General features: G+C 40.7%; 3 protein-coding genes across 6 annotated transcripts; 2 read left to right on the forward strand and 1 right to left on the reverse strand.

The window, feature by feature from the left end:
* Positions 1-3,660: 3,660 nt before the first annotated feature.
* GEMIN2 (gem nuclear organelle associated protein 2) lies at positions 3,661-10,268 on the forward strand. The gene is made up of 10 exons (XM_054400297.1): positions 3,661-3,782; positions 4,392-4,476; positions 5,528-5,617; positions 6,253-6,312; positions 6,473-6,583; positions 7,099-7,143; positions 7,826-7,894; positions 9,143-9,253; positions 9,431-9,489; positions 9,824-10,268. Exons 1-10 carry the CDS (start codon positions 3,661-3,663, stop codon positions 9,861-9,863), a joined length of 792 nt encoding a protein of 263 aa, XP_054256272.1. The 3' UTR covers positions 9,864-10,268.
* A 2,190-nt stretch (positions 10,269-12,458) lies between these two features.
* On the reverse strand, positions 12,459-17,830 carry TRAPPC6B (trafficking protein particle complex subunit 6B). Of its 4 annotated transcripts, none has more exons than XM_054400344.1 (6): positions 17,750-17,830; positions 17,603-17,670; positions 16,469-16,586; positions 14,460-14,543; positions 13,341-13,434; positions 12,459-12,586 (listed from the first exon to the last, which is right to left on the reverse strand). In XM_054400344.1, exons 1-6 carry the CDS (start codon positions 17,828-17,830, stop codon positions 12,555-12,557), a joined length of 477 nt encoding a protein of 158 aa, XP_054256319.1. In that variant the 3' UTR covers positions 12,459-12,554. The 4 variants fall into 4 exon arrangements, with proteins under 4 accessions (XP_054256319.1, XP_054256318.1, XP_054256320.1 ...); XM_054400343.1 differs by having other exon boundaries at positions 17,603-17,667; positions 17,723-17,830; XM_054400345.1 differs by having other exon boundaries at positions 17,603-17,646; positions 17,720-17,830.
* Positions 17,831-18,980: 1,150 nt separating this feature from the next.
* PNN (pinin, desmosome associated protein) lies at positions 18,981-26,988 on the forward strand. The gene is made up of 9 exons (XM_054400058.1): positions 18,981-19,104; positions 19,561-19,632; positions 20,416-20,484; positions 21,558-21,630; positions 21,715-21,809; positions 22,227-22,302; positions 24,050-24,205; positions 24,288-24,426; positions 25,481-26,988. Exons 1-9 carry the CDS (start codon positions 18,992-18,994, stop codon positions 26,755-26,757), a joined length of 2,070 nt encoding a protein of 689 aa, XP_054256033.1. The 5' UTR covers positions 18,981-18,991; the 3' UTR covers positions 26,758-26,988.
* Positions 26,989-27,726: the final 738 nt, after the last annotated feature.

A 27,726-nucleotide genomic window follows, 5' to 3' on the forward strand; every position in this document is an offset into this window, starting at 1 on the left:
GCCGGAGCAGTGGGCGGGCTGAGCTCCGCGGATCCCCGGATCCCCCAGCACACCTTGGCGCAACGGCAGCCCTCGCGGCGGTCGGCTATGAACCCGCTCCGCCAGGGTCGGCCCGCCTGCGCCCCGAGGCCCTCACCGGCGACCGGAGCCAAAGGAACCGGCACCAGTTGTTGCATCCCGCTCACCTTCGCTTCACCGCCTTGACGACTCCTGCCGCCGTGTTTAACTTCCCTGCTTGGTTTTCAGATTTTTTCCCGAAGATCGTTTGTCTCAATCTTGCTCCTTTTGGCTTTAGCCTGTCGGGAAAGGCGGCATCCCGGCCACCTGCGGCGTATTTGCCTTCTCTCCCCACTTCGGCTGTACTCGGTTCCCCCGTGGTGCTCCTATGTCCGCAGGTACCGGAGCCATCCGCGCCTGTGGGTGTACTGCTCTGCTGCTGCTTTGTGCTCTGCTTGTGGAGGCTGCTTCGAAGACGCTCTCGGGACTAAGCCAGCCGGGCTTCTGGGAGTCCTTCAATTCACCCCGCTTGTTGCCCATCTCCAACCATGTGTATTTATGGCAAATTTTTAATCTGGAAGATTGTTTACACGTTTCTTCTGACTGCCTGGGAAAAAAAATGTATTACACTACTGGCAGGTTTTAGCCCAAGACAATACCCCATGAATATTTAGAAGTATAACACGTTTATTTACTGGCTGCACAAGAATTTTCATGCAGCCATAATTGTACAATTTGTTAATTTTTGGTTGGTTGGTTGGTTATCTTTGCTTTCCCCCAAATCCAAGTTAAGTCGTGTGTAGATTTCAGGGCACTTCAAAATCGTTTCAGACAAGCCTGCCACAAAAGGCTGGAACTGTAACTTTTGTATTTCCTGAGGTACCTTAGTGCAACCAGTCTGGGACATGGGGGATGACTGAAAAACACTGCTGCCTACAATGTCCTTCACTGCAGCTCTGAAAACACACTATGACCACCAAACAAAAACAACTAAAAACATCCTTATAATTACATTTCTTACTTAAGAGGATGATAGAATTTCTGTGCTATTAGTGCTTCCAGTATTCTTTTCCAGTCCTCTTCAGTCTAAAAACATAAGCAGGTAAACAACAGCATAATTTAAAGGGAGGAGTTTTACATTTCCACATCCACAAAACTCATTGCCAGTTGCAGGATCTTGCCAAGGACACATAACCTCTAGTTTGAGAAAAACACAAACAAAAAACACCACCAAACAAAAACAAAGGCACAACAGAGCTAACTTCAAAGGGATGCACAAAGAGCAATTCAGTGTTCTAATTTCAGAAGTACTCAAATAGTCTGTGAAACATTTTCAGAAAGTTGAAAAGAGTAAAGTTGGCAGGTCAGAACTGCGTGTTGAACTCTACAGAGGTAACAGAAAAAGAGGCAGCTGACAACAACATGGAAGAAGGAATAGGAAAGAATACTAGTCTGAAAGTTCACTACGAATAAATGTATGCAGCATTTTTATTCAGTCATTCGCATAATTAAAATTCATTACATAATGATTCAATGATTTAAACTTCAAGAAATGTCTTGCAGCTGTTATGACGAAGCAAACCACAGAGAAAAGCAAGAAGCAAAAAAAACCAATAGAGAATAGAATCCTACCATGGTATATACTCATAATTTTAGTTTGTATGTTAGATTTTTTTTTTTTTTTGTTATTCATCAGTACATATCCATAGATGCCAACTCACCCTTTATTTGGAAAAGTGAATGTCTAGGCAGTTGAGAAGAAAGCATATTAATTTCCAATTTCTTTTTTCCTCCACTGAGCCATATTTGCTAGGCATTGCAACAACATTGTTGGTATAACTGATTAGGAATAATTTTATTATCCATAGAAGACTGCAATAATTAGAAATATGTTACTTAGTTTAAGAAGTATCAATGCAAAGTTCCAGGAAAAGTGATCTAAAGATAGGAAGCATATTTAAAATATATTTATATCTGGGAATTCTCCTTCTGTTAACAGTTCTTGACTTCATGACAAATAGGAGAGAAAAAAAAAAAGTTCTGAATATTACCAAAGAATTAGAAAATAACTTTTTACAGCTGGACTCACCACAGTTTTTGTCTTGATCATTGGCCAGCCTTTCTAGAGATACCACTGTAGATTTACCTAAGCAGGTTTTATTTCCAATGGTGACTGCAGCTGTTGCGTACTCAACTAGGACGTTAGATCCGGGTTTCAGAATTAAAACTCACTGTTACACGTAAGCGAGGTGGCTTTGGGAACACCTTAACAAACAAAAGCCAGAGGAAAGGAGGAGTTAGGGCACAAGTTTGCTCAGAAATGCCAAGATGCAGCCTTGCAGAAAAGAAAAGCATTGCTTTTTTTTTCTTTAAACTTGCATCTGAAGTATTTACAGCTACTCTAATCTACTAGATCGACTGTGGGTAGCACTAAACTGACCTTGCATGCAGCAGAACAAATAGGAAAAATAATACACATTGACATTTTGTAGAACAGGAATTTCATAATACACAACAAAAATGTTTACAGCATTATTCATCTACTTTCTGTCTGGAGAGGCCACCCCATTTGTGTTAGTGCTACCTTACTTTTAACCGGCAAATACTGTCTGTTAATTGTATTTAGAAAAGCCCATACAGCAACAAGAGAGCTGTTTACATTTAAAGCGATTAACTTTTACAACACCAATTTCAACCACCAATCTCAAAGCATTTCAGGGAATGGATTAAGTGTTACTACTACTGGATCACAGTATCACAGTATATCAGAGGTTGGAAGAGACCTCAAGAGATCATCAGGTCCAACCCCCCCTGCCAGTGCAGGATCACTTAGGTTAGGCTGCACAGGAATGCATCCAGGTGGGTTTTGAAAGTCTCCAGAGAAGCAGACTCCACAACCTTTCTGGGCAGCCTGTTCCAGTGCTCCATCACTCTCACTGTAAAGTTTCTCCTCACGTTGAGGTCAAACCTCCTATGTTCAAGTTTGAACCCATTGTTCCTTGTCTTATCACTGTGAACCACCTGGCCTGGCCCCCTCCACTTGACACCACATGTAGAATACAAAATACTAATGGTAAGGGTTGAAGAACCAGTTGCAAAAACTAGTCCGTTAGAATAATGGCACAGGGCCCAACAAAAACGGTTATTAAGGGTTTGCACTAATCCACTGCATAAATAGGCCTAGCTGGACCCTTTTTGTACTGTTCTTTGGACAAATTTCCTTCTTTTTTTCTCCCCACATTTCTAGGGCAACCAAAACCTGCAGATTAGGCCGCCGCTCCAGGCTCGGTGCTTCCCCATAGCACAGCCTTAAGCACATTCACGGTATCATTTCCACGTTGGAAGGCAGCACCTGCACACCATTATGAGGGCGCAAGAACTGAATAGAACGGGCGGAGGAACGGCGGGACGTTTCTAACAGCACAGGTCCCTGGCTGCTCTCTTCCTAGCACTAATGCCGAGCACCAGAGGCCGTGCCAGTTCCCGTGAGGCAGAAGTCACCACGGCCCGCCCCTGGCGCTGCTGTTACCGCCCACACGACCCGGCTCGATTCCTGCGCTCTCGCGAGAGCAGTCGGTTAGCTCTCCCAGCGCCTCCCCATCAGGCAGCCCCCGCCACCGGGGGCCGGGCAGGAGCGCGGTGGGCGGCCGTAGTGGTGTGGCCATGGAGGCGAGCTTGGAGGAGCTAATGCCACGGCTGCTTCCCGTGGATGACTGTGACTTGGCCGAGGATTTCGACCCTACGGTGCCTCCCCGGACACCCCAGGAGTATCTGAAGCGCGTCCAGTGAGTGGCGGAGGGGAAGGGCTGCCGGTGGCGCCCGGACCGAGCTTGGCGTTGGGATGCGCAAGGGCAGCTGTATCATGCTACCACTCACCGGCCATCCGCAGCCAGCAGAGCCGCTTCCCTAGCGCTGACAGTGTTTTGGGAATCCGTCCGGTATCGCGTCTAAACCAATCCGCGCTCTGCCAGGCAGCTGCGTCTCTTGGGCTGCGTAACACCCGCTGCACGCCGCGGGCCTCGGCGGGCTCGGTTCTGCGCAGCGGCTCGCCGCTCCAAGCGCCCATGCAGCGCTGTTTTCCGTAGCAATGGAGGTCCAGTCCTTGGCTCTCCGTACCAGCAGCGGTGGCCTCTCTCTCCCCAAGTCTCGCTGCGGGAAGCTTTGCCGCACTTAGGCAAGTTAGGATGTAAGCAAGCTTCGAGGGGGCGGAAGCAGTCGTGTAGAAACGGAGAACACTTGGTCTGCAACTCGCAAACCTTCGCTAAGAACTGCCGGTACAGTCAGTGGTTTACGTACCTAAAGATTTCCACAGGTGCAATGTTTTAGAGACATCCAGCGTATAATCGCTTGTTACAAAAAGGGAAAAACATAGCCACCTTGATTTTATTTTGTAGGATTGAAGCAGCTCGATGCCCAGAGGTGGTAGTGGCGCAAATAGACCCCAAAAAATTGAGAAAGAAGCAGACAGTAAACGTTTCAGTAAGTCTGAGAGCTTTTACACATTTTGAGAGGAAAAAAGGGAAAATATTAGTATCATGATGTTTGTACTCATGTTGGATACTGGTTGTCATAATTAAATTGCACTGTTGGCTTTTAAAAACATATACGGAATTAAATGTGTGGTACAAAATACCTGTTTATCTGCTGGCTAACAACAGTCTTTATAACTGATTTAAATTGATAATATCCATGCTGTCTGATACACAGCAGACTGTTTACTGAGGAAGTTAAATGTTGCAGTAAATTTTACAAATACTTAATCATAAAATTTGAATTAACTTTAGGAAAAAAAGATATCTCCATACCTATATTCATGTTTAATTATATATCTAGGGTAAGGGTAGTAAGTGCAGCTGAGCTTTTCTAAAGTTAGATGAAATTATAGCATCTCTTCTTTCCTTTGTAGTGGAGCTTATCAGAATTTTTCTTTACTGCCCAAGCAGATTTTCCTGTTGTCACACTGCCCACCCAGCTAGGTTTTTAATCTATTTTCAAATAGTTCAATACACCAAGTTTGCCTCTACTCTGGAATCTCACTGCCTGATTGCTTAAGAAAAACTTCTGGTGTTGAAATTTCTATGACCATTCTCTTAATTTGTCTCAGAATTAATTTCCTAAACAGATATTTTTGTGATCTTCTCTCTTCTTTGACTTTGTCTTGGCAAGTAGAACACTTAAGATTCACAGCATCTGTCCAAGATAAGGAAACAGCATCCTGCTTTTTCTAAACAGGGGAAATAAGACAGAACAACTGGAATAAAAGATGACATATTGAATAATTCTTTGACAATGTATGCTGAATACTTAGTTTACCTGCTTATTTGCTTATGAGAAGAGTCAAACAGAAGCAATATTTTGTCTAAATCAACTGTTAAAGTCAGTCTTCAATGTGGTCATGAAATATACTTTTTAAATGAAGATCTAAAGGATATTGTTTACTTGATAGTAAACATTTATTAATTCTTTTGTTCTAAGGCTTCTTATTATAAAGCTTTCTTTACATTATAATTAATGCCAGCATTTTCTTAAGATTTCCGGATGTCAGCCTGCTCCTGAAGGATATTCTCCAACACTGAAATGGCAACAGCAGCAAGTGGCCAATTTCTCAGCCGTTCGTCAGGTACAGAATGGTCTTTGTGAGGGGGACTTGCACTGTCTAGGTAGAACACATCTGTACTTTATGGGAACAAACTTGTATCTGGTGTAGAAACATTACGACTTTATGGTAGGACATAAAGATGGTCCTACCATAGGTAGATGTTTGTAGACAGATGTTTTAAGTTCTTGAAAAAGAATGCACTGTGTAGCTTTTAAACCTCTGATAAAACTCTTGAGAGTCATGTTTAAAATAGTTTTTTAAACTTCAGCAAAAACATGTCAATATTTAGATTAAATGATACATACAGTAGCTGAGGGAAAACAAAACCCCCTATCATGTTATGCAGTTTTATTAAAACCTAGTGCTGGCAGGAAAAAATATAGAATACTACTAAAACTTAGTACCTCAACTTAACTTTATGTAATAGATTTAAAACTCTTTCATATGTAACATTAACATTCCAAAAAGCCAGCATGAGCAACCTACATTTATATTGAGGCATATAAAATATTTAGCCAGTTATGCCTCTAATGACTTACTTAACACCATAAAATACGCTTTTTTGTACACTTTTAAGAACGATGAAGAGCAATTATGGCTAAGATAAAATAACTGCAAAGTTAAACTGTGATTTGGCTTTCTTTTAATTAACTCAGAGCCTGACCAAGCACAGAAATCACTGGCGGTCACATCATTTGGACAGCAATGTCAGCATGGTGAGTAGAGTTCCTACCAGTGCTGTGTTTTTCATCCAGTTACTAAATCAGTGGTTAATCTTGTTTTAGTTTAATGCAAGAACTTCTGAATAATACCTTTTCTTCACTGCCTTCAAGACAGCAATAGTTCAGAGTTTTCATTTATTTTTATTTACTTCAGCCACAATCAGAGGATGAAGAAGGCTGGAAGAAATTCTGCCTGGGTGAAAGAGTATACTCAGAAATAGATGCACTATCTGATAATGAAAATCTAGGAGTTGATTACATAAAGGTGAGTATAGGACTTATAACTAGTTTTTAGCTGCCGTTTTCTACTGCTTGTTACCACTTTGTGCTAATAGGAAGTGCTCTTTGGTGAGGCCAGAAAGTCCCATTCTTCTTCCAAGCGGAAACTGAGTGAAGCAGAGAACAAGTCTATCCCTTCAGTCAGAAAGATGAGTTCCTTCATTTATTATCAGCTAGAGCGCATGACTGTCACTCACTGAGCTGAAAGCTTTCTGCATTGTTTGCTTTAGTGTTTTGTTGAATAGTGATACATGGTTACTGTCCTCATACATGCTGTCCTATAAACATATATTTCACTGTAGCACTTTGAAAAATAACAAAACTAACATATAACAGTAAAAGCAAGGTTCTCTGATGCCAGATTTGGATCCTACTTCAAGATATTTTTAAAAATACACCTCAAAGCTCAGAACAAGACTTACAAATCCCTAAATGTCTGAGCATTACTTCAAAATGTTTATGATAATATACATTTTCCAACTTGATTTTTTTTTTCCTCAGGTGGGCTTTCCCCCTTTGCTAAGTATTGTAAGCAGAATGAATCAGGTAAGCCTACCTCTTAGAATCACATAGTGACATTGTATAAATCATTATTTTTCATATTCTATCTGTTGCAAAAATCTTACCTATTTTTCTGTGCGAGAGTAGGAAATTGTGTATTACAACTGCTACTCATTGTACAGGAAAAACATCATCATCTCACCTTCAACTACAAACCACTTTATTAGCAAACACTAATCATGACTAGTTTTAAGGGTATTTTGTCTTTTCAATTTCTCTATAAAACCTGTAACGTTTCAATTTTTGCTGAATGCCCCATTAGGTGCTTGACAGTTTAAGATGTCTTACTTGTTTTAAATGCAGTCCTTCAACTTGTTAACCCTTAGGTATGTTGTAAGGCTATAAGAATCACCTTTCTTTTTCTACTGTTTCCCACTAGTCACCTTTGTATCATTCCTAATCTGTAGCAACTTATCCATAACTTTAACACAGAAAATTACTTAATTTTATATAAAGTTCTTGCCAAGAAAATGGTGCTTGAACACTTTACACTAATATGTAACTTCAACCTGAAATAGATATCAGATAGTGTCATAGTGCAGTGAAAATACATAATGTGTACTTTAAGTCACATTGCTTTTTATATAAATATAGTCCTTGGTGTAGCAGGACAACAAAACAAAACATGGAAGATACTGTATTGTCTCTTTCTGTTCCTCTTTTGAAGGCCACAGTAACCAATGTCTTAGAATACCTGATAAGCTGGTTTGGAGAGAAAAAATTTACTCCAGAACTGGTAATTTTTAATTTATTTTAACTATTTGCACATGAATACGTTAGAGAAGGGATAAATTATAATAGCATGCTATGAAGTTATTTTAGTTTCTGAAGAGTTCTCTAGATGCATGTATCATATTCAGTTACTTTCAAAGCCTTTTTGATTAGATACTAAAATAAGTATCCATGTACATTTTTCTAAGGCTTATTACAAAACATAATGCATACACATCTGTCAAGTACTGCCAACACACCTTTCCCTTTTTATTGCTCCCCATGCTAACTTAGACCACAAGGTTACATGCGTATTGGCGCTGGGGAGAGAAGATGCTCTGACTGCAACAGCTTTGATTCTGACCAGCTGAAGCTGGCAGGGTGCCGAACATTATGTACTGACGCCTCCATTTTAGTTTGAAGATGCATGATAATATGCTTGGAGAGACATATTTAATATTTCCATGGAGCATATACCAGAAAGCTTAGCTTCATTAGCATGGTGACAAAGTAGATTGTCTAGCTACATAATGACATCACAACCACGAATGACCTTGGTGGATGCATCTCATCTCATTCAGCAGCACAAAGCAAAAGAGTAATGAAAAATTAATTCCGTAATACTAAACAGTTTCACTGTTTGAGTCACTTAAAGGCCTTTCCTGTCTGTCCTCTTCTGTAGGACTCCCTTTTTATCTAATATGGTGCAAAGAATGTGCACATTGACTTTTAGTTTAGTCCCATAATGAAAACCACTAGAATGAAGACATTAATCTGATAGTAGAAGATACATTTATAAGAATGCAGGAGAATCCACTGAAATAAAATGCAAAGGATGTGTTTTCACAGTGGTACAAATCTTAAAGCTGATTAACAGCATTAATTCCACAAAGATCTGACTTGACACATTCACTTTCCAGGAATGTTCTTCCAATTTGTGAAGTGAAAAATCAATTGCTAAGTAATAACCTTTAGATACTACTAAGATAATCCTCTCCTTAGATTTCAATAGTGTAAGCTGCATTAATTTATATCTTTGCCAGTATTAAAAAAAAAAAATTACCAGGTATTCCAGGAGTACTGCTCACAAGCTTATCTTGAAGTACAAAATTCTACTGTCTTGTCTAATTTGGCTTTCAAATGTTTCAATTCTGGCAGTAGAACTTAAATGCAATTTTGTTTTGAGACCTGTGTTCCAGGTTTGCTCTCTGTAATGAGTTCATGAAGCTTGAAGGAAATGCTTTTAATTAAAACTTTACTTGAATCCATATAGGGTAGATGGCTTTATGCACTGTTGGCCTGCCTTGAAAAACCTTTGCTACCTGAGGCTCACTCCCTTATTCGACAGCTGGCAAGAAGATGCTCAGAAGTCAGAGTACTAGAGGTAAGATATAATGAAACACTGTGCAAAGGTCTTGCTGAACTTAGCAAATTGTTAGGAGAATGATTTTTTTTGTTCTTGAAGTCTTGCCTGAGAGTGAAGGGAAGATTTCAAGCATGTAACAGCTTTTCCATTTGACATAGGTATCAAAAGAACCGTTGTACTATTTATCTCTTTCAGGAAAACAAGAATGAAGAACAGATATCAGCACTGAACTTGATAATCTGCTTAGTTAGCAGGTAATGCAACCTACATACCTAAAAGAGTAAAGTATGTCCAGAAAAAAATGTGTGATTACTCTTGTTTTAACCTAGATTAGTCTAAAGTGGAAGTCAGTTCAAGTACCCTGGGCCTGTACAGCTGATGTACTTAGCTAAAAGGACTTAAGGTAAACTTAAGAGTAAAGGAGGCTTACTGATTTCTTCATTAGATGAGCCCCCTGAACTGCAAAGTTGTAATTACTATAGAAACACTGACAGAAGAGCTAGAAAGCAAGGGGTCTAACAGCTCAGAGCAAAGTAAGGAGTATGTTGCATTCGAGGTTTCCTACAGTATTTCACTTCTATCCACTAGGTACTTTGATCAACGTGACTTGGCTGATGAGCCTTCCTAGACTGTTGTGAGAATACAAAGTATTGTGCATTGCCATTGTACAAACAGCATTAGCAGAGCTAACACCAAGACCCTGCACTGTTCAGACCTGAAGTACTGTAAAACCCCTTCAGAACACCATCATTATAACGCATTTGGGACAGCTATGAATACCTTAACATAAGCTTTATTTAGTATGAGTTTGATAGTGTATCAGATATCATCATCATCATCATCACCACCATCATTGTAAAATGGACAATGAACTGTCTGGCATCATCTCTCAAGCTACTGTCTCTGTAAACTACAGTCTTGGTTAGAAATTTCCACCGAGTAATCCCATGGACACTGCCGTTAGGTGAAGTCTGAAGTTATATTGCAAATCATTGTCCTTTATCTAGAACACACCTATTGAGGGCTTTTTAAAATAAAACTGAAATTTTGAAGTGTTCTTAACCATTATGGCTTTTCTCATTCTTCATATTATTTCAAAGCCTTACTATAGAAATCTACATAATCAGGACTGAATGTTGGGTTTGGGGGATTTTTTTGGGGGAGAGGGGGGTTGGTAGGGGGAGGATGTGTGGGCTTCCCAAGGTTTGGTTCCTGAGCGTAAGCAGTGCTAAGCAGTTCAACTATAGCAAGTAACTTATGTGAAACAATTCTTTTTAGTAACACATTACTACTTCCTGATCAATAATACTATTTTTAGTAAGAAGTCGTAAAAAAATTTACGCAGCTGTATTGCTGTATTTAATGCTTTTAAGAGAACCATTTATTAAACAGAACAACCAACCTTATTTTCTCTATGGTACCTTGACAAATACATTAGCTTCCTTATTTATATATTCAAAGTGGAGTGTTTCACCATGAGTATCAGCATCTACTTGGTACATACATGACTCCCTTGGGTTCTAATTATCTTCAAAATTTAAACATCCATGTTACAGGAACTAGAAATTCTGCTGATAGCAAATTGATAGACAGTATTGACTGACATCTCCTTCCTGTATATTGTAGAATCTAAGTCCCTCACCTCACTATTAAAAATAATCATTAACCACAACCTTTATTATGTCTTTGAATGATTGGCACCTCTGCATTTGGAATGGTAGTCTTAACCAACAAGTGAAAAATCAAAGTGAATTGTAATAACTACTAGAGTGCAAAGGCTGTACATGGAAATTAACAATGATATGTTGATTCTAAATGTCTACCATACTGATGTGATGACATCAAAACATCCACCTCTTAGATATACAATGCAAATTATTTATAGTCTCTAGTAACATTTTCAGCATGTTGAAAGCAGGATGAGTTGGCAACTGAGGAACCCAGGAAATGCAAGAATACTAGTTAGCTAATTGTCTAGCCCTACAATTTTAAACATGAGTTACAAAGGTGAACAACAAGCACAGCCTTCCTATAAACCACCTGTATAAGAACACAATGTTTTCAGTCAATTGTAGTTTCATCTTTGCTATTTTATAAACAGTGGGACAGCATTCTGTTAGTTTTGAGCTCTCTAGGTGTTTCCTGGATTTGTCATATTATTCAGCTACAACTAATTACTAGCATTCACAGTACCTCAAAAGATCAGAGTTTGGTCTCATCTTAAGCTGAAGTATAAAAGCCCTGATTATCACATTTACAACCTCTCTAGCTTATCAGCTTCTAACAGCTAACTAGAAAAGGCTTGATCAGTTGCAAGCTATACACCTTCCCCAGAGCTTAGGGAAGAACAGCTTGCACTGTTCTTTGCCGACCATGCACCTGGACCACACACACTTCTGCCAACACAGAAGGTAGGTAGAACTATCAAAGGTGCTCTTTTGACATGTCAGCTGTTCCAGTTAGCCTGTTAGTGGTCTCAAAGGAGAAACTGAATCACACAGCATTCTTGCACTTCTGAGTAAACAGCCTAAGTTTCCATCTTGATTCACCAGAAGTCTGAACTTGCCAACAGAAAAATCTTACGTGAAAATTAAATGTTTTAAGATGTTTTCATGCTTACCTACGGTAAGATATGTATTGTAACAAAAATCTTGTTAGAAGTAGTATCTAGCAAACCCCCATGTCCTCAAGAGTCTTGATAGCTTCTTGCAGGCCTAACCATCTTCCTGCACACAGTCATTACAGGAGTTGTAGCTAGCAATTAAAAAAAATATTCCATTAATATTGAGTTTATGCACAACAAGCTAAAACAAATTTCCTTCTCTTTCCTACTGTCCCTTATTACAACAAAGGAACTAAGCCTGCACTGGATACCATTAATCAAGGTTCATATGCTAATAGCTTCCTCAGAGTAATACAAAAGCCACTGCTGCCTCACAGTTTAGAGGGAAAGACAGCAGTTGGGCACTCAGGTGACACAAAACATTCATTTCTTATTCCAATTTAGTCTTTGGTCAGGCTTTTACTCAGTTCTCAAAACGTGCCTCTGGTCTTCCATATGTGCTGTTTTGTCAGCTGCAGCCTTTTGCTGAAAACTTTACAGTAGGCAGTTTTTACCACGTGGACATCACTACCTTGGTATAGAATCAATTTCATACCAAGATGCAAGGATAGTGTTATTTTGATGAATATTTATTATATATATTTTGGAATTGCGCTGCACACTGCTGTAATTTACAAGCTACAAACAAAGCTGAACCGAGACACTGAATCCATACAAAAAGGATTTGTAAGGTAGATACCCAGATTTAAATGTGCTCTACATCTTCTGTATCATCACCTGAAATTTACCTGCAAAGAAAAAAGCAAAATCAGATCAAAGTTATCCCCTCTCAAGTCATTTTTCCAAGTAATTATTTTCTTGTAATAATTTTGTTAAATGAAATAGGAAATTTTCGATCTTATAGTCTAATTGTGAACAACCTAGCCACAACATCCCTGGAGGTGTTTAAGAAAAGAGTGGATGAGGCACTTAGTGCCATGGTCTAGTTGATTAGTAAGGGTTGGGTGATTGGTTGGACTTGATGATCTTGGAGGTCTCTTCCAACCTGGTTGATTCTGTGATTATTTAAAGTTAACATCAGATGAACAGATTTCTTTCTTTCTTTTTTTTTATTTGTTTAAGTTGATCTATGTGCCCCCATCCTAACAGTTTTGACAGCTAAATATAAAATTTGTGCACCCTTTGGAAATTTCTAAATCCACCTTAAGCAGCTTGGCTAACAGTAGAGAAAGGGCACGTTATCTAGTTGGTTTTTATCTTCACTTGTTCAAACAGCCTCCTGGACACACACCTCCTTACACATTTGATGCTTTCAAACGTGAATACAGTTCTTAGTTTTGCTTTCCGCTCTATATGATGGAGGTTTACTCTGTCAGTATTTTCTAAACACTAAAGCATTTAGTGACAAGCTATAGCCTCCTGTTCAAACTGACTCCTATAGCACAGCAGCTGCAAACTAATTCCACCTTGATACATAGTGGTAATTCAGTACAGAAAGTTACCTAGTGAGCTCGTAATTGAGCCACAAAAGGAACTACTTACATGCTGGCATTGATGAAACTTCAGCTGTTACAATACTCTTTATTCCCAAATTCGATAGGCCGCCTCTGATTAGTCCACAAGTAAATGCTAAATACTAAATACAAAGTTGCACTTTAAATGTGTGTCAAGGGTGAAGCTTGTTACTAACGACAGAAACTAAGTACTCAAAACGCAGACTTAACAGCAGGACAATATAAAACTATGGAGGTTTTGTTATACTTTGAGACTTCATCATGTCTGTAATAGATTAATGCTCCACTATTTGGTACAGTGGAGTTCAGACTACAGATCTCTTGTTAGAGGCACTACCTTGAGTCACTTTTTTCTATTTCCAACAAACTTGCAGGAACTTAATATCCTTAAAACAATTATTCCCAAGACTTGGCTGAACTTATCAACTGCTATTAAAGTCAATGAAGGAAAAACAGTCCAAGATGGCATTCTTGCACAGGCTATATCTTATATAAGTGAAGAGCCTGCAGATATTTTATGCTGCAAAAGAGAATAAGCATCTCACCAAACACCAAAAAAAAAAAAAAAATCACGAGGACAATATCCTGAAATTATGATGACAAAGAGGACCAAGAATTAAGAAACCATAACATGGAACTAAATGCCAAATTTCTCACATCCACATGAGCCAAAGTGCTTGCAAGAAGTTCTGCAAAGGCACTGATTTTACCTACCTACATTCTACATTCAAAACTATTTTTAATTAGTGGAAGATCTCTCTGAATGTTCACATAGTCTCAGAAGCCTGTTCCAGGTAATAAATAGCATCTTCTTAATACGTTTAGGAAATGTTAAAAAAATTTCTAAAAGCACATGCTTTACAAAGAGAAAGAAAGAATTTGTCTGACAGTGGCAGATAATGGCAGACCAGCTCCTACCACGAAGTCACTCAAACATGACAACAGCAAGTTTCACCACAACTGTGACCACTTCATGAAACATAAATCCACTGGTTCTGAAACAAGGTGCTCCATTTCTAAAATGGAGAGGTTTTGGAGACTAAACTTTACCTTTGAAGACTTTGTATCCATTCAATTAGAAAATGCAAAGTTATTATTAACAGCTAATTCAGATCTGGTAAATCCTAAGGATGAAACAGAAGAGTACCTTTGGTGCGTGTTCTAAATACTGCTTTCCTGCAGACATTTGTGTCAAGAGACGGAATTTATTGTCTTGAAGAACATATATACCCTGTTTAAAATACAAAACAACAAACAAAAATATTTTTTAGTTGAATATGCAGTAACATGTAATCAATAGTTTATGTGAAAGGTTTGGATTTGTAGATGGAATATAAATATTCTCAGGTTGAAAAGTGAAATTTTGGATTAAGGCGTAAATCTTCTTCTCAAATTCAGTGAGAATTATTTTCCTTAATAACAATACAGGAAACACCACCCAGCAGATGATCAGATTAAAAGTCTAGTGTTTTCTACATTACATTTCATCATTTCTACATTACATTTCTACATTACAACCACACTATACATTTTACTGAGTTAAATATGAACAGAGTACAGCTTAATCTTCACCTATCATTTTTATTCCTTTGCTAATGGCTGTGCTACCTTGGAATTTCATAACCCTTGAAATTAAATTAAGGCAGCACGTACAGTTGAGAACTAAGCTAAATACTGTAGCTCTCCTTGAAATCAAACACAGATTTCTAAGGTAACTGCTACTGCTTGAAGTTAATACTTGATAAGACAGCTCACTGAAAAAAAAAAAAACAACCTATTTTATTTGGCACAATCCTTGTTCCTATTTTGATATAGCAGGAAAATCTCTATTAAGAAAAAAAAAGTCATTCAAAAGGAAAAAGATTTTTTAATTCTAGTAAAATGGCTCCTTAAGTTACTTTGATCCTGCTTTAAGAACTGTGGCTGTTGATACAGGGAAGGACATAGATACAATGTAACATCACCAGCTTGAAAATCCGGGAAGTTTTTCAGCAGTTTCTTAGTGCAGTTAAATGTTTCAACTGCTGAAAATTAAGTATTCTTAAAAAAAATACTTTAAGGTAGCCATTCTATTTAAATAGATGTTAAGACAACAATACCACTTTGTCATGATAGTTTTCTACTAAATTTTATTGGGAGATACATCTAAACATTCCTGTTAAGTGTTAATCAACTATAACCATTACTGTCCTGTCAGTTTGTAACTCTGAGCAGCATATATGAAATTTAGTCTTTTCAACAGACTGGTAATAAAGCCATTACAAGCAACTAGTAAATCATATTCTGAAGCTACAAACTAGCATGAATCTCAAAAATCTGCTTTCTAAAGAAAACAAATAGAGAACATTCTTGAGTTTCCTATTAGGCAATTAATTCTACACCAATAGAAACAAAAAATTGAACTAGTAACTCAAAGCTGTTACAGATTTTTTCAGTCCTAGGCACAAATACAGGCTGGGTGCAGAGTGGGTTGAGAGTAGCTCTGAAGAAAGAGACTTGGTTGTATTAATTGAGGAGCTAACCGTGAGCTGCCAGAGTGCTCATGCAGCCCAGAAGGCAAATCGTATCCCGGGCTGCATCAGGAGTGGGGCCAGAAGGGCAAAAGAGGGCGTTCTTCTCCTTTACTCTGCTGAGACCCCCACCTCCAATACACCTCTGGTATCCCCATCATAAGAAGGGCACAAGAAGGAGCAAAACCAGAGGACGACCACAAAAATGATCCAAGAGATGGAACACCTCTGCTATGAGGATAGGCTGAGGGACCTGGGGTTGTTGAGCCTTGAGAAGACTCCGGGGGAACCTTATAGCTGCCTTCCAATACCTGAAAGGCCTCTACAGGAAGGCTGGAGAAGGCACTTTTCATAAGGATGTCTAGCAACAGGACAAGAGGGAACAGTTTTAAGCTGAGGGAAAGTAGCTTTAGACTGGATGTTAGGAAGAAATTCTTCAGTACAAGGGTGGTGAGACTTCAGAATAGGCTGCCCAGGAAGGTTGTGAATGCCTCCTCCCTGGAGCTGTTCTAGGCCATGTTGGATGAGGCCTTGAGCAGTCAACTCAAGTTGTAAGGTATCCCTGCCCATGGCACAGAGGCTGGAGTAGACGATCTCTAAAGTCCCTTCCAACCTAAGCCAGTCTATGATTCTACAGCCATAGTACCTGATGATTAGTCCTTAGGTTATCGATTTGTTTTCTGAATACAGTTGTCCAAAAATCTTTGCAAATGAACTTCATAATATCTAATTCATCCTTGAACCTGGCAGTATCTTTTGTAAACCTAAGAGATAAGTGAGAAATATATCAGTAATGAAGGTACACACAACAGAAACAGAAAAATACCAAAAAAAGTACTATACAACACTATTTTTGAGGCTGTTAGAGAAAGTAGTTTTCCAACCATTGTACAATATCATTCTAGCATCACTCTTATGTTCATCAAGCATTTTAACAGCACCACAGAGTTATCTTAATACCTGCAACATGACAGCTAAATAATTAGTTTTACTTATTGAAGACAGTTGAAGTACAAAAAGATGCAAAGCACTCCAATAAACAAAAAACCTCACACCTTGTTATGACTTGGAAGGAGTCCTTCAAATATGCAAAAAAGCACTAATGCATAGGAACAAACATATAAAAACTTATTCATGTTTCCCAAAATGTGACTTCTTTTCTCTTGCTTCTGTTAGAATTCTGTTTATCCTCCTTCAGGATCTTTATCTGGCACTAAAGCACCACTTTGTTCAATGAAAGCACGGCTTTGGAAGCTTAATAGTCTTCACATGACCTCAGAAAGAGGGCAAAGAATTCGGATCTGTAGCAGGTTATCTTGCAGCCCCAAAGGGCCTGGGGAAACAAGGAGGCAACCTGCTCAATCGCAAAGTTCCAGGGATTGAGGATTAGTTAGAATAATGAAACCCAGAAGAAGCCATCATAAAATTACGTTTAATAAAGAAATTAGAAAGCAAAGAAAATAATGAAATGCACCAGAAGTAAAAAACCACACAAAAGTGCAATAAATAAAAGTAACCATATAATCTCCCCCAGTTTTCACGATGAAAAGCACCCAAAGGGGATGATGCCAGAACGCGTAAGAGTAACCCATCCACAGCATAGCCCTCTGTCCACCCAAAGCACCCAGCGAACATCCTGGCCGCAGCCGGCCGGGAAGGAGGGAGAGTGGGCCCCCGCTGGGTAAACGCAGAGGAAAGCCCCTAGGACGAGCAACACCCGCCGGCTCTGGGAGCAGGAAGACAGGTGCTGAAACGGGCCGAGGCTGAAGCGGGGACTTACCTCTCGATCAGCCCCTGCCCAACGCGGAAGCCCATGCTCTCCAGCTTGGTGGTGCAGCGACCGTTCTCCTGCAAAACAGAAGGCGCCACCGCCGCTTTACCCCGGCCGCTGCCGGGCGGCCCCCAAGGCTGCCCCGGCACCACTCACCCCTTCGCCCTGCTCGGCGGCGCGGTAGAGCCCCGCCACCATCTCGTTGTGCAGCAACAGGAAGAGCGCCTCGTCTGCCATCTCCGCTTCGCAGCAGAGATCCCTCCTGCCGCTGCCTCTCCCTCGTCCTCACCCTGCAAACCCGCCCGGCGCCGCGGCAACCAGCAGCTACTGCCGCGGCCCCTCCGCCGCCGCACCGCCCCTTCCGGCTGGGCTCCGTCGCCCTCTGATTCTCCCAACAGAGTCGGAGGGGGCCGATCGCGGCAGCCTGCCTGGTGCTGCCTGTAGAGGAACCGCTCGGTGTTCCGCCAGCCACCTGGGGAAGGCCTGCCGCAGCTGGCTGGCGCCGCCCGAAGCCTCTCCCGTGGAGGGAAAAAGCCTTTTACGTGATCGTTTTCCGTAGCGCTGTCTCGGGATGTGGCGCGAACAGGAGCTCCACAAGCGGGTGTCGTGAATGGGAGCCAGGGCTGGGGTGAAAACACCTTTCTTCCCTGAGGAGCAACCGCACTCCTTATTGCGGAAACTGAGCGAGAGGTGGGGCAATTTTTTTAAAGTGCCTTCAGAAGGCCGCTCGTTCATTCGCTTTCCATTCTGCTGTCAACCAGTGGCGGCCTCCGCGCCCGGGAGCTCCCCCACTCCCTTCCACAGAAATGTCACCGGCTACTCGCCGGGAAAGGGCACACCCTAGACGTGGCGAATAACGCCCAATAACGGGAGTTTTACAGCCGCTGAGAGAGCCGGCTAAGCGAAGCCCGAGCCACCAATTTCGGGTGAGGGCCGACGCAGAAGCGCCAGCGCACAGCGTAAGGCCGCCGCCACTGCTCGGCCCAGTTAGTGCCCCGGTCTTCAGTAATATCACTGCCTATTGGCTTGCCTTGCGCGACGGCTTTTGCAGTAGAGCGGTGATTGGCCGCCGCCGCCAGAGCCGCCTGCGTGGTGGCTTGTCGGCCCTATGGAGCGTGGGAAGGGACGATACGTCCTGGGCGAGTGGTGATAAATGTCCTCGAGGTGGCTTTCTGATTGGGCTGTAGGAAACAGACGTACGAGTTTTCGTTAGCTCCGAGGGATGTCACTCCGGCGGTCCCTGTGGTGATTTGTAGAGCAGGCAGGAGCTATTGGCTGCCTCCTCCCGGCCCGCGGCCGCCCGAGTGGTGGGCCACTCTGCGTGTGGGCGGGGCCTCTCCCCGCCGTTACCCAGCGGTGCCTTGCGCTGAGCTCCGGCTAGGCCGCGTTACGGGCGGGATGGCGGTGGCCGTGCGTGCGCTGCAAGAGCAGCTGGAGAAGGCCAAGGAGAGCCTCAAGCACGTGGACGAGAACATCCGCAAGCTCACGGGACGGGACCCCAATGATGTGAGGTGAGGCGAGGCCGGAGGGGCATCGGTGAGGGGAATGGCCTGTCGGAGAGGCGTGAGGAGCGGCCGGGCCCGGAGAAAGAGGAGGCGGGTGACGGAGGCTGGTCCGCGCCGCGCTCTGGTCCTGCGGAGGGGAGGGAGGGGACGGGGTGTGGTGTGAGGGCGCACCATGGTGGGGCGGCGAGAGGCTGTTCGCAGGCCGCCGCAGCCCGCGCCCTTTTCTGGGCCATCCCCACTTCTTTGGCGCAGCGTGGGGCGGGGGCTGGTGGGGCCCTAGTCTCGCCGGTTTGCTGGCGGCGTGTGGCCGTTGTGGCGGAATACAGTCGTGGGATGTGCGACGTAATGGTCATGGCCGAGAGCTCCTCTGGCCGTGCGAGCTGCAGCGCTCCGGGGAGGCTCCTTGCATCGGCTCGGTGGGCCGGGACAGGTACCGCTAACAGCGCTCGCTGTCTCTTGCAGGCCCCCTCAAAACAGACTGTTATCCATCACAGGCCCTGGTGGAGGTAGAGGACGTGGGAGCTTATTACTAAGGTAAGGAGCTGCAGAAACGGGCGCTGAGTTTCATCCTTCCGTTACCCTGGCATTGATTTGCTGCCCATATTTCTCATCTGACCCCGTTGCTCACTGTACTGCTGTTTCAGCGAGCAGCCACCAAAGATGGCCTATAGGCCATTTGCAGTTTTATGTCACAGCCCGAAACTGATTTCGAGTACCCTCTCATTCTGAGTTATGACATGTTTAAAGTGGTAGTTTTCCCTAACCTTTCAGTCATTACCCTGAAAAATACAAAGGAACATCAAAGTTAAGGGAGCTATTATGTAGTAGCTGAGATCTTGGTGCTTTTAAATTGTCCAAGATCCATCTCTTAATAATTAAGAAAGTGACAGCTTTTTTTCTAGGAAGAGTAGGATAAAGTTGAAGTTGAAAAAAAGTTTAAAACATGTAGGTACAACCTACTAGTGTTTTGTTGTGGGGTTTCCTTTTGGTTTCCCCCCCCTTTTTTAATTTCACTCTTAAACTGCTGTTTAAGACAGTACATGTTGAAAGTTACTGCAAGTATGAACACTTGGATGTAATGGGGCTCGTTCTTTGAGTGTAGCTACACAATTGAGTAAGTGCAGAAATTTGTTGGTCCGCAAGAAGTATGTTTAAAGGCTTTATTGCAGTATTGGCAGTAAGTGATGATAGATTTGAGTGCATTTTTTTGGTTACATCATGACTACAAAAGCAAAATACGGTTTCATTGTGCAGGTACTTAAGGTGGACCTGGGACTTGCCTAACTTGTTCTGAGTTTTCAAGTGTTTTCTTTTTAGGCGTGGATTCTCGGATAGTGGAGGAGGACCCCCAGCCAAGCAGAGAGATCTTGAAGGGGCAACCAGTAGGTGGGTGCAAAAACTGATGCAGAGAACTTGCTCTAACAGAATGAGAATTTCTAACAGTTCATTTAAAATACTTAGATTCACTTAACTGTTAATAACTGATGATTTTTTGTGTGTTCTTCAGAGATTACATATTCAAGATTTGTTGGAAATACAATTTGGGATTATAGCAGTTGAGTGACATTTTCTGTTTTTTTTTTTTCCTTAATATCTTACAGCAATATCAAGGTTATAGCAATAATGAGAAGATAGAGCAATACAAAGATTCTGGCAATTTTCTGTTTTACTCTACTTAGTGTTCCAGAATTGTTTTAGAGTAGACACAAATTGAACTACGATTGAGATCTTCCGTTCATTAATTGAATGCCTATAGTGTGACAGTGGACTCAGATTTTGAGCTTTCACATCTGGATGCATATCTGTCAGATGTGAATGATCGTGGTGAGCTACCTTCATTCTACTGGTACTTCAGTGCAGTGGAAGTTCCTGACTAAAGCAAGGCTCGTTTGGGAAATTTTGTGTTAACACAAAATGAATGCTGTGAAATGGCTTTACCAGTGGTAAAGTTATGGGCCACAAAGCTGAGAGTGAAAGCTGAAAATAACTTAATACACTGCTTAGTTGTTCTTTGTTAAAGTCTTAGTTCATCCAAGTTCTCAGGTCCTAAATGTTTTGCCCCTCCTCACTTATATTTTAGGTATTTGGATAGGTTTTGGATAGCATTTCCCACTTGATAAATCATACCAACCTTTATGTTTAGAGGTATTTAATATCATTTTAGAGATTCTGGAACAGGGAAAGCAGAATCATTGAAAACAAGAAATAAATTCCAAAGGTTTTCTAACAAGTTAGTGTGGTAGTAATGTGGGCTCTTAATTAAAACTTAAACTGTTTTCTTTCACTGATTTTTACCGACAGTAGATTCCACCTGCAAAGTGCTTCTTCCTGGTCATCGTGGGGAGATTCTTAACTGGAACTGTTTGTTCTTCTGACTAGTTATGCTAACACTCTTGTGTTGGAACATGCTGTCATACAAACACGTTCTCTAGTGTCCACTAACACTTTTTCTTCCACAGGCTGGGTGGAGAACGTCGGACAAGAAGAGAATCACGCCAAGAAAGCGACGCAGAGGATGATGATATTAAAAAGGTAATGCATGATAAACAGAACTGTGCAGGGAGAAACTGGTTTATCTGGAACACAAAGAAAGTAGTTTGTTGTTCTTTGTTGTAGCCAGCATTGCCATCTTCTGTTGTTGCTACCTCCAAAGAACGAACACGTCGAGACCTTATACAAGATCAAAATATGGATGAGAAAGGAAAGCAAAGGTATGCAGAAATATTCTCTCCAAATACTTCACAGTAGTAACAACACATCGCTTACTCCACACATAGGAGGGATTCTGCTTGTCAGGCCACCTACAGGAATACTTTTGGTAGTACTATTGTAACTGGTCATCTCTGAGTAAGACAGAAGTACATATTCATCACACTCCCCTGTGGCTCCATTTCTCTTTAATCCTTTGAGCAGGGCTGGGGGTGGGGGTATGTTTTTTTCAGAAAGCTCAATGACTTTGCATTTCACTGCCTTATTTACTCAAGTCAGTATGTGTTCTATTGCTAGTGGCCTTGAGTAATACTCAACTGTCCGAGGTGGAAAGTTTTTCTGATTGTTTATGCAAATACAAATTTTACTATTGGAACTGAATCTCAAACCTGGTTTTGTTTTTGTTTGTTTGTTTTTAGGAATCGACGTATATTTGGCTTGTTGATGGGCACTCTTCAAAAATTTAAACAGGAGTCCACAGTTGCCACCGAGAGGGTACTTAACTTCTATTTCTATAAGATTTTAAATAATAAAGCAAAGCTGTGTGGCTAAGCTGCTTTAAATAGGATTGAAAATTTCCCCTGGTATAGGTTGCAGATGTAACAAATTAAGAGCACATGTAGGTTTTTGTTTGGTTTAGTTTAGTGGAATTGGGGTAGAAGGCTGGAAAGGGACTCTTAACTTCATGACTTCACCATGCTATTTCTGACCATTGCGGAATCGAAAAGGCAATGTTTTGTTTGTTTTTTTAAATTGCTGTCCATTTTTTAAACATGTGAAACACAAAATAGCTGTGTGGGGTTTTTTTTTTTTCTGATTACATTATTTGGAGATCATTTAAAGTAAATAGAATTTAATCAGGTAATGATTTAATAGGTCATAGGCTACTTCTGGAAATAATGGTGATTCAGTACTGCTGAAGCAGTGCCCTCCTTGATGTGTTTCAGATGTGGAAGTTCTAACTAAGTTGTGGTAGTTTTCAACCCACCACACAAGTACAGTGAAATGTGTGATTGTGTCATGCTACCTGTTTGACTACAAATGGCATCCCCCTCCTAATACAGTTAAGAAGAATTCCTGGTTTTAATATATGGTGATGTGATTGTACTGAAGTGAAGGTTTTGCATAGCTTAATGATAACTTCAGAATAATTTGTAGATAGGACAGTGGTACCTTGACTCCTAGGATGCCCTTTTAAGTTGTGGAAGGTATGGTGTTTGTTTACTGTTGCCTTAAATGGATTATTCAGTTAATACTAATAACCTTTAGATTAAAAACTGGCAGTTCTGCTTTCAGTAGTTCATTGGAAGCAGAATCAAAGTCTTTAAGTTTAAAACCTTTTCTGCATAGTGTTAGTATAAATGGCTTGCAGTGCTGGTATTTATCACGTTCAGATTCAGTATTTGGACATTCTGCTGTTTAATCTGACTTTTCATGTAGCACAAGAGAGAGGACCAAAGTTCTCTGTTGCCTGCTTGCCTTTAGACCAAGAAACTATTGATTAGGATTAGGTCTAGAAGCACAGAGTCCTTGTCTAATTTACAGTAGTATGTGTACATAAAGAGACTTTGTCCAGTTACTGCTCTTTGCAATATTTTTTGAGAATTTGTAGAGGTATTGTTTTCTTTATACACAAAAATTTATTATAAAACTCCTCAGGCCCCTCTGCTTTCATTTATGACACACATTGTGTTGTCCAGACACTAAATTGTGTTTTTTGTATTAGACAGCTATTGTACAATCTTAACAGCATAGGAAGCCTAGGACATACAAACAGGGCATTCCTGGATTACAGTAATATATCTAATTGTGATTAATATACTGGAATTACTCACAGTGTAATCTGTTTTGTTGGTCACAAACACTGGTCTTCAGTCCCTCATTTGTTTCTGGGGGGAGCTGACTTTTTTCCCCCTTGCCTGAAATATATTTCTTTTTTTTTCCTGCCACTGGTGGGGTTGGGGGGAAGTTTAAGCTAGTGTTAAAAATTCAGATCCAAACTGCATGATAGAAAAGCAGACAGGAATACACAGGGGCTCAAAATTTATAGTTAAGCCACAAAAAGTAGGTACCAGCAAGCAATGACACTCTTTTCTTCTATTACCTGTAATATAGGAAATATTTCCTAATGTGTTTTAGAAATACCTTTAATGGTATAAACAATAAAAATGTTAATTGAACCAAACTAGAACACTTGGTTAATTTGGAAAAAGTATTGAATATACTTTTTTATTTATCTTAGCAAAAGAGACGACAAGAAATTGAACAAAAGCTTGAAGTGCAGGCAGAGGAGGAAAGAAAGCAAGTTGAAAACGAAAGGCGAGAACTGTTTGAAGAAAGACGTGCTAAACAGACAGAGCTGCGGTTGCTGGAGCAGAAGGTTGAGCTTGCTCAGTTGGTGAGTTTTTGTTTTGCTCTTCATTTTTCTCTTGTTTAAACTATTCTTGTATGTCTTAGGGTTGTTTTCTTTCATTTCTTAGCAAGAAGAATGGAATGAACACAACGCTAAAATAATTAAATACATAAGAACTAAGACAAAACCCCACTTATTCTACATACCTGGCAGAATGTGTCCTGCTACACAGAAGCTGATGGAAGACTCGCAGAGAAAGATGAATGGTAAGTGGCCTTTGTGATACAAAGGCCCTTGTTCTTGCCTCCCTTTTGATGCTTACAAATTTCTTTTTGCATATTCAGCATAAATAGATTAATTTCATGGTTAGGACAAACTCTTCTTGCATGGGTGTTCATTGTAAGTGACCATTACTTTCAGTGGCTTATTTTTATGTTGGATATGCTTTGATTCTCTTACAAGAAGTCAAAAGAGGTGTATGCATTATCTCAGAGGTATGTATTTAAAATATAGTCTTTTTGTATTAGCTTTAGTACCCAGATGTATGTCAGTGCAGCAACTTAGCTTTTCAAAGGGCAGATTCTATGGGTTGAAGGCTCAAGGAAATGTGATTTGGTTTTGTTGGGGTTTTTTTTGTGAAGGGTTTAAGAAGCATTTTAAGCACAGCACTAGAATTTTATGATGTGGTTTTTTTTTTTTTACTTTAATGTGTGTTCATTTCTGTTTCACAGGATGACTCTTTTTCTTTTGGAAAGCAATTTAAAATACTGCAGTTGATGGTAGTCCTACTGTTCTCTTTCATTAAATGTAAATTTTTTTTGCATTGTTGGGGTTTTTTACTTAAGGAGCCTTCATTGTGTGGGGCTGGGGGATAAGAAAAGCTAACTCACCTGTCTGAATAGCTTAGACTATTTAAACTTTCTTAATACCTAACAGGCTTTTTGCTGATTCTTACTGTCTTTTGTTTACCTTAGGAAGTATAACCTTGATAATACATAAATACTAGGAAATTTGTTTTGATATACTGTTGGTTGGATTGATTTTAATTAAGTAAAAAACTCTTCTTGTTGGCTTAGATTTAGGGCTTTACTGTTTTGATACTCAGCTGAGCTGACTGTCCCCTTTACTTTGTATTTTTTTTTTTAAGGTAACTAGCAGTCTTTTTCCTTACGCATGAATGTCTAGCTGCTTCAGAATGGTTAAGGATGCAGTATTTATAAGTTAAAACTATTTGATAACTTACTAGCTCATAGTTAAGGGGAAATAGGCTTCAGTGTCTGTAGATTATTTGAAAGTATTATTTATGTATTTAATCCCTAGCACTCTTCGAAAGCAGGCGAAATGAATTTGCAGAGCAGATTAACAAAATGGAGGCCAGGCCCAGAAGACAATCTGTGAAGGAAAAAGAACATCAGGAGGTGCAGAATGAAGAAAAGAAGGAAGAACAGAACAAGGAGCAGGAAGAGGGTAAGGTGGCTCAGCAGGTGGAAGAGTTGGAGACAGGTAATCAGCACAATGATGTAGAAATGGAGGAGTTAGGGGAGGAAAAGGGAAAATCAGGTTCAGGGCATAGCGATGCAGAGAAAGAACAGGAAGAGGATGAACAGAAGCATGAAATTGAGATTAAAGTAGAAGAGACTGCTGAGGTGCGGGAGAATGACATGCAACAGGATGGTCAGCAGGAAGAAGTCATAGTTCTAAAGGAGGAAAGTGAAAACACTCAGCCAATGGATAATGAGCAGGATATGGCTGAAATGAATGAGGCAGATAGTGTAGAACCGGTAGAAAATGAAAATGGCAAAGTGGAAGCAGAAACAGAGTGTGATGCTCAGCCAGAAAAAGTGTGTAATGCTCCTTCTCCTGAGAAGGAGAAAGGTATCAAACAAGAAATTGAAGCTGAACCCGAAGAGAAACAGGAGATAGCACCTGAAGCTCAGACAGAACCTGTGGCTGAGGGTCTATCTCAGCCACAGTCTGTGCCATTGCCACAGTCACCTCAGTTGTCTCAGGATACAGAGCCCCAGGCAGACAAGGAGGAAAATGCTGTGGTGTCTGTAAAGGTGGTTGAGGCACAGACAGAGCAGAGTCAGACACTGAGTGTAGAAATTAAGAATAAAACTAGGAGTAGAAGCAGGGTTAGGGCAGGGAACAAAGCTGGTAAAAGTCATAGCCGTAGTAGCAGCAGCAGTAGCAGCAGTAGTACTTCAAGCAGTACTACTAGTGGAAGTAGTTCCAGCACTGGCAGCAGCACTACGCGGAGTAGTTCCACCAGCAGCAGCACTACAAGTGGCAGTACTAGCAGGGACAGTAGCAGCAGTAGCTCTAGCAGTAGCGAAAGTAGAAGTCGAAGCCGAGGAAGAGGGCATAACCGAGACAGAAAGCGCAGAAGGAGCACGGACAGGAAGCGAAGGGATGCTTCAGGAGTAGATAGAAGTCACAAGTCCTCAAAAGGTGGCAGTAGAGATACCAAAAGCTCAAAGGATAAAAGTTCAAGATCTGACAGAAAGAGGTCTATATCAGAAAATAGTCGGTCAGGCAAGAGAACTTCACGGAGTGAAAGAGACCGTAAATCAGACAGGAAAGACAAAAGGCGTTAACAGAAGAGACCAAGCTTCCTTAGCCTAATCTTTGCAGCGGAAGATTATTTGAGTGAAAGGATTCCTTGTAAGGAGGAAGAGAAGGCTGCCTTAAGAATTGCATGCTGTAAAAAATCTTTTGGAAAAATGCAGACTGTTTACCAGGCATTCTTGTACTTTTTACATAATTTTGTAAAAGGTTGCTTACCAAAATTATGTGAAGTTCCTGAAAATGTAAAAATAAAAGATTAACACTCCTTTGCATCTTTTTTTTTTAAATATTCTGTACTCATTAAGACCCTCTGTATATTTTAATAGGTAAACCTTTAAGTAGATATGACCACTTCTGTATCATACACTTTCTTTTTATTTTGTAGAAATAAATGTCCATTTTAAATAAAATGTTTGAGATGTCCTGTTGACAATTAAATTCCCCTTTTAGATCGTATGTAGGGAGACAGTGTTGCAGGAAATGTAGGATTTTGCTTATCCTCTTTATTCCTTATGAGACTGGGAATCTTAAGATCCAGTAAAGGCAGTAAGCTCCCAGTGCTGGGTAGGAAGGGAAAGTAATTGATTTGAATCCATACTTTTTGTTTTCTTCTGTAATCACAAACTGTTACTCTGTTCTATCTTCAAGTTTCATAAAACTTTTTCTTATCCATAGGCAAGCAGTAATTTAGTGGGGAATGTTAACACTGGCCAAGACAGCACAATTCAGTCTGAAATACCACCATTATCTGTCTTCTGCAGGTGCTTTGGTACCATTTACATCTATGTTCTGCAGACAGTTAATCTGTTTAACAGTTACATGCTTTGATGGCCAGTGGAGGGAAAGATTTCAGTTTGCGTCTTAATCAGGATTTAGTTTTAGTTGCAGACTAATCTTTGATCCCTTCATACCACTAGGAATAATTACAGTGCAGTGTTGGAGTTACCTGGGACTATCTAATACTAATGTTGTGTGCGTGCAAGAATGCTTTCTGAATG

This window comes from Indicator indicator, chromosome 4 (assembly GCF_027791375.1).
Source record: "Indicator indicator isolate 239-I01 chromosome 4, UM_Iind_1.1, whole genome shotgun sequence".
NCBI lineage: Eukaryota > Metazoa > Chordata > Aves > Piciformes > Indicatoridae > Indicator > Indicator indicator.

What these genes read in the sequence shown, in the direction of transcription:
- GEMIN2 (XM_054400297.1), top strand. Translation starts at nt 3,661, where the DNA reads ATGGAGGCGAGCTTGGAGGAGCTAATGCCACGGCTGCTTCCCGTGGAT. An exon ending in AAAAATTTACTCCAGAACTG is followed by an intron (nt 7,895 to 9,142) that starts GTAATTTTTAAT and finishes GAATCCATATAG; the next exon opens with GGTAGATGGCTTTATGCACT. An exon ending in ATAATCTGCTTAGTTAGCAG is followed by an intron (nt 9,490 to 9,823) that starts GTAATGCAACCT and finishes TCTATCCACTAG; the next exon opens with GTACTTTGATCAACGTGACT.
- TRAPPC6B (XM_054400343.1), bottom strand. Translation starts at nt 17,830, where the DNA reads ATGGCAGACGAGGCGCTCTTCCTGTTGCTGCACAACGAGATGGTGGCG. An exon ending in GTGCCGGGGCAGCCTTGGGG is followed by an intron (nt 17,668 to 17,722) that starts GCCGCCCGGCAG and finishes GTTTTGCAGGAG; the next exon opens with AACGGTCGCTGCACCACCAA. An exon ending in GGGCAGGGGCTGATCGAGAG is followed by an intron (nt 16,587 to 17,602) that starts GTAAGTCCCCGC and finishes CTTATCTCTTAG; the next exon opens with GTTTACAAAAGATACTGCCA.
- PNN (XM_054400058.1), top strand. Translation starts at nt 18,992, where the DNA reads ATGGCGGTGGCCGTGCGTGCGCTGCAAGAGCAGCTGGAGAAGGCCAAG. An exon ending in CTTGAAGGGGCAACCAGTAG is followed by an intron (nt 20,485 to 21,557) that starts GTGGGTGCAAAA and finishes TTTCTTCCACAG; the next exon opens with GCTGGGTGGAGAACGTCGGA. An exon ending in CTCGCAGAGAAAGATGAATG is followed by an intron (nt 24,427 to 25,480) that starts GTAAGTGGCCTT and finishes TTTAATCCCTAG; the next exon opens with CACTCTTCGAAAGCAGGCGA.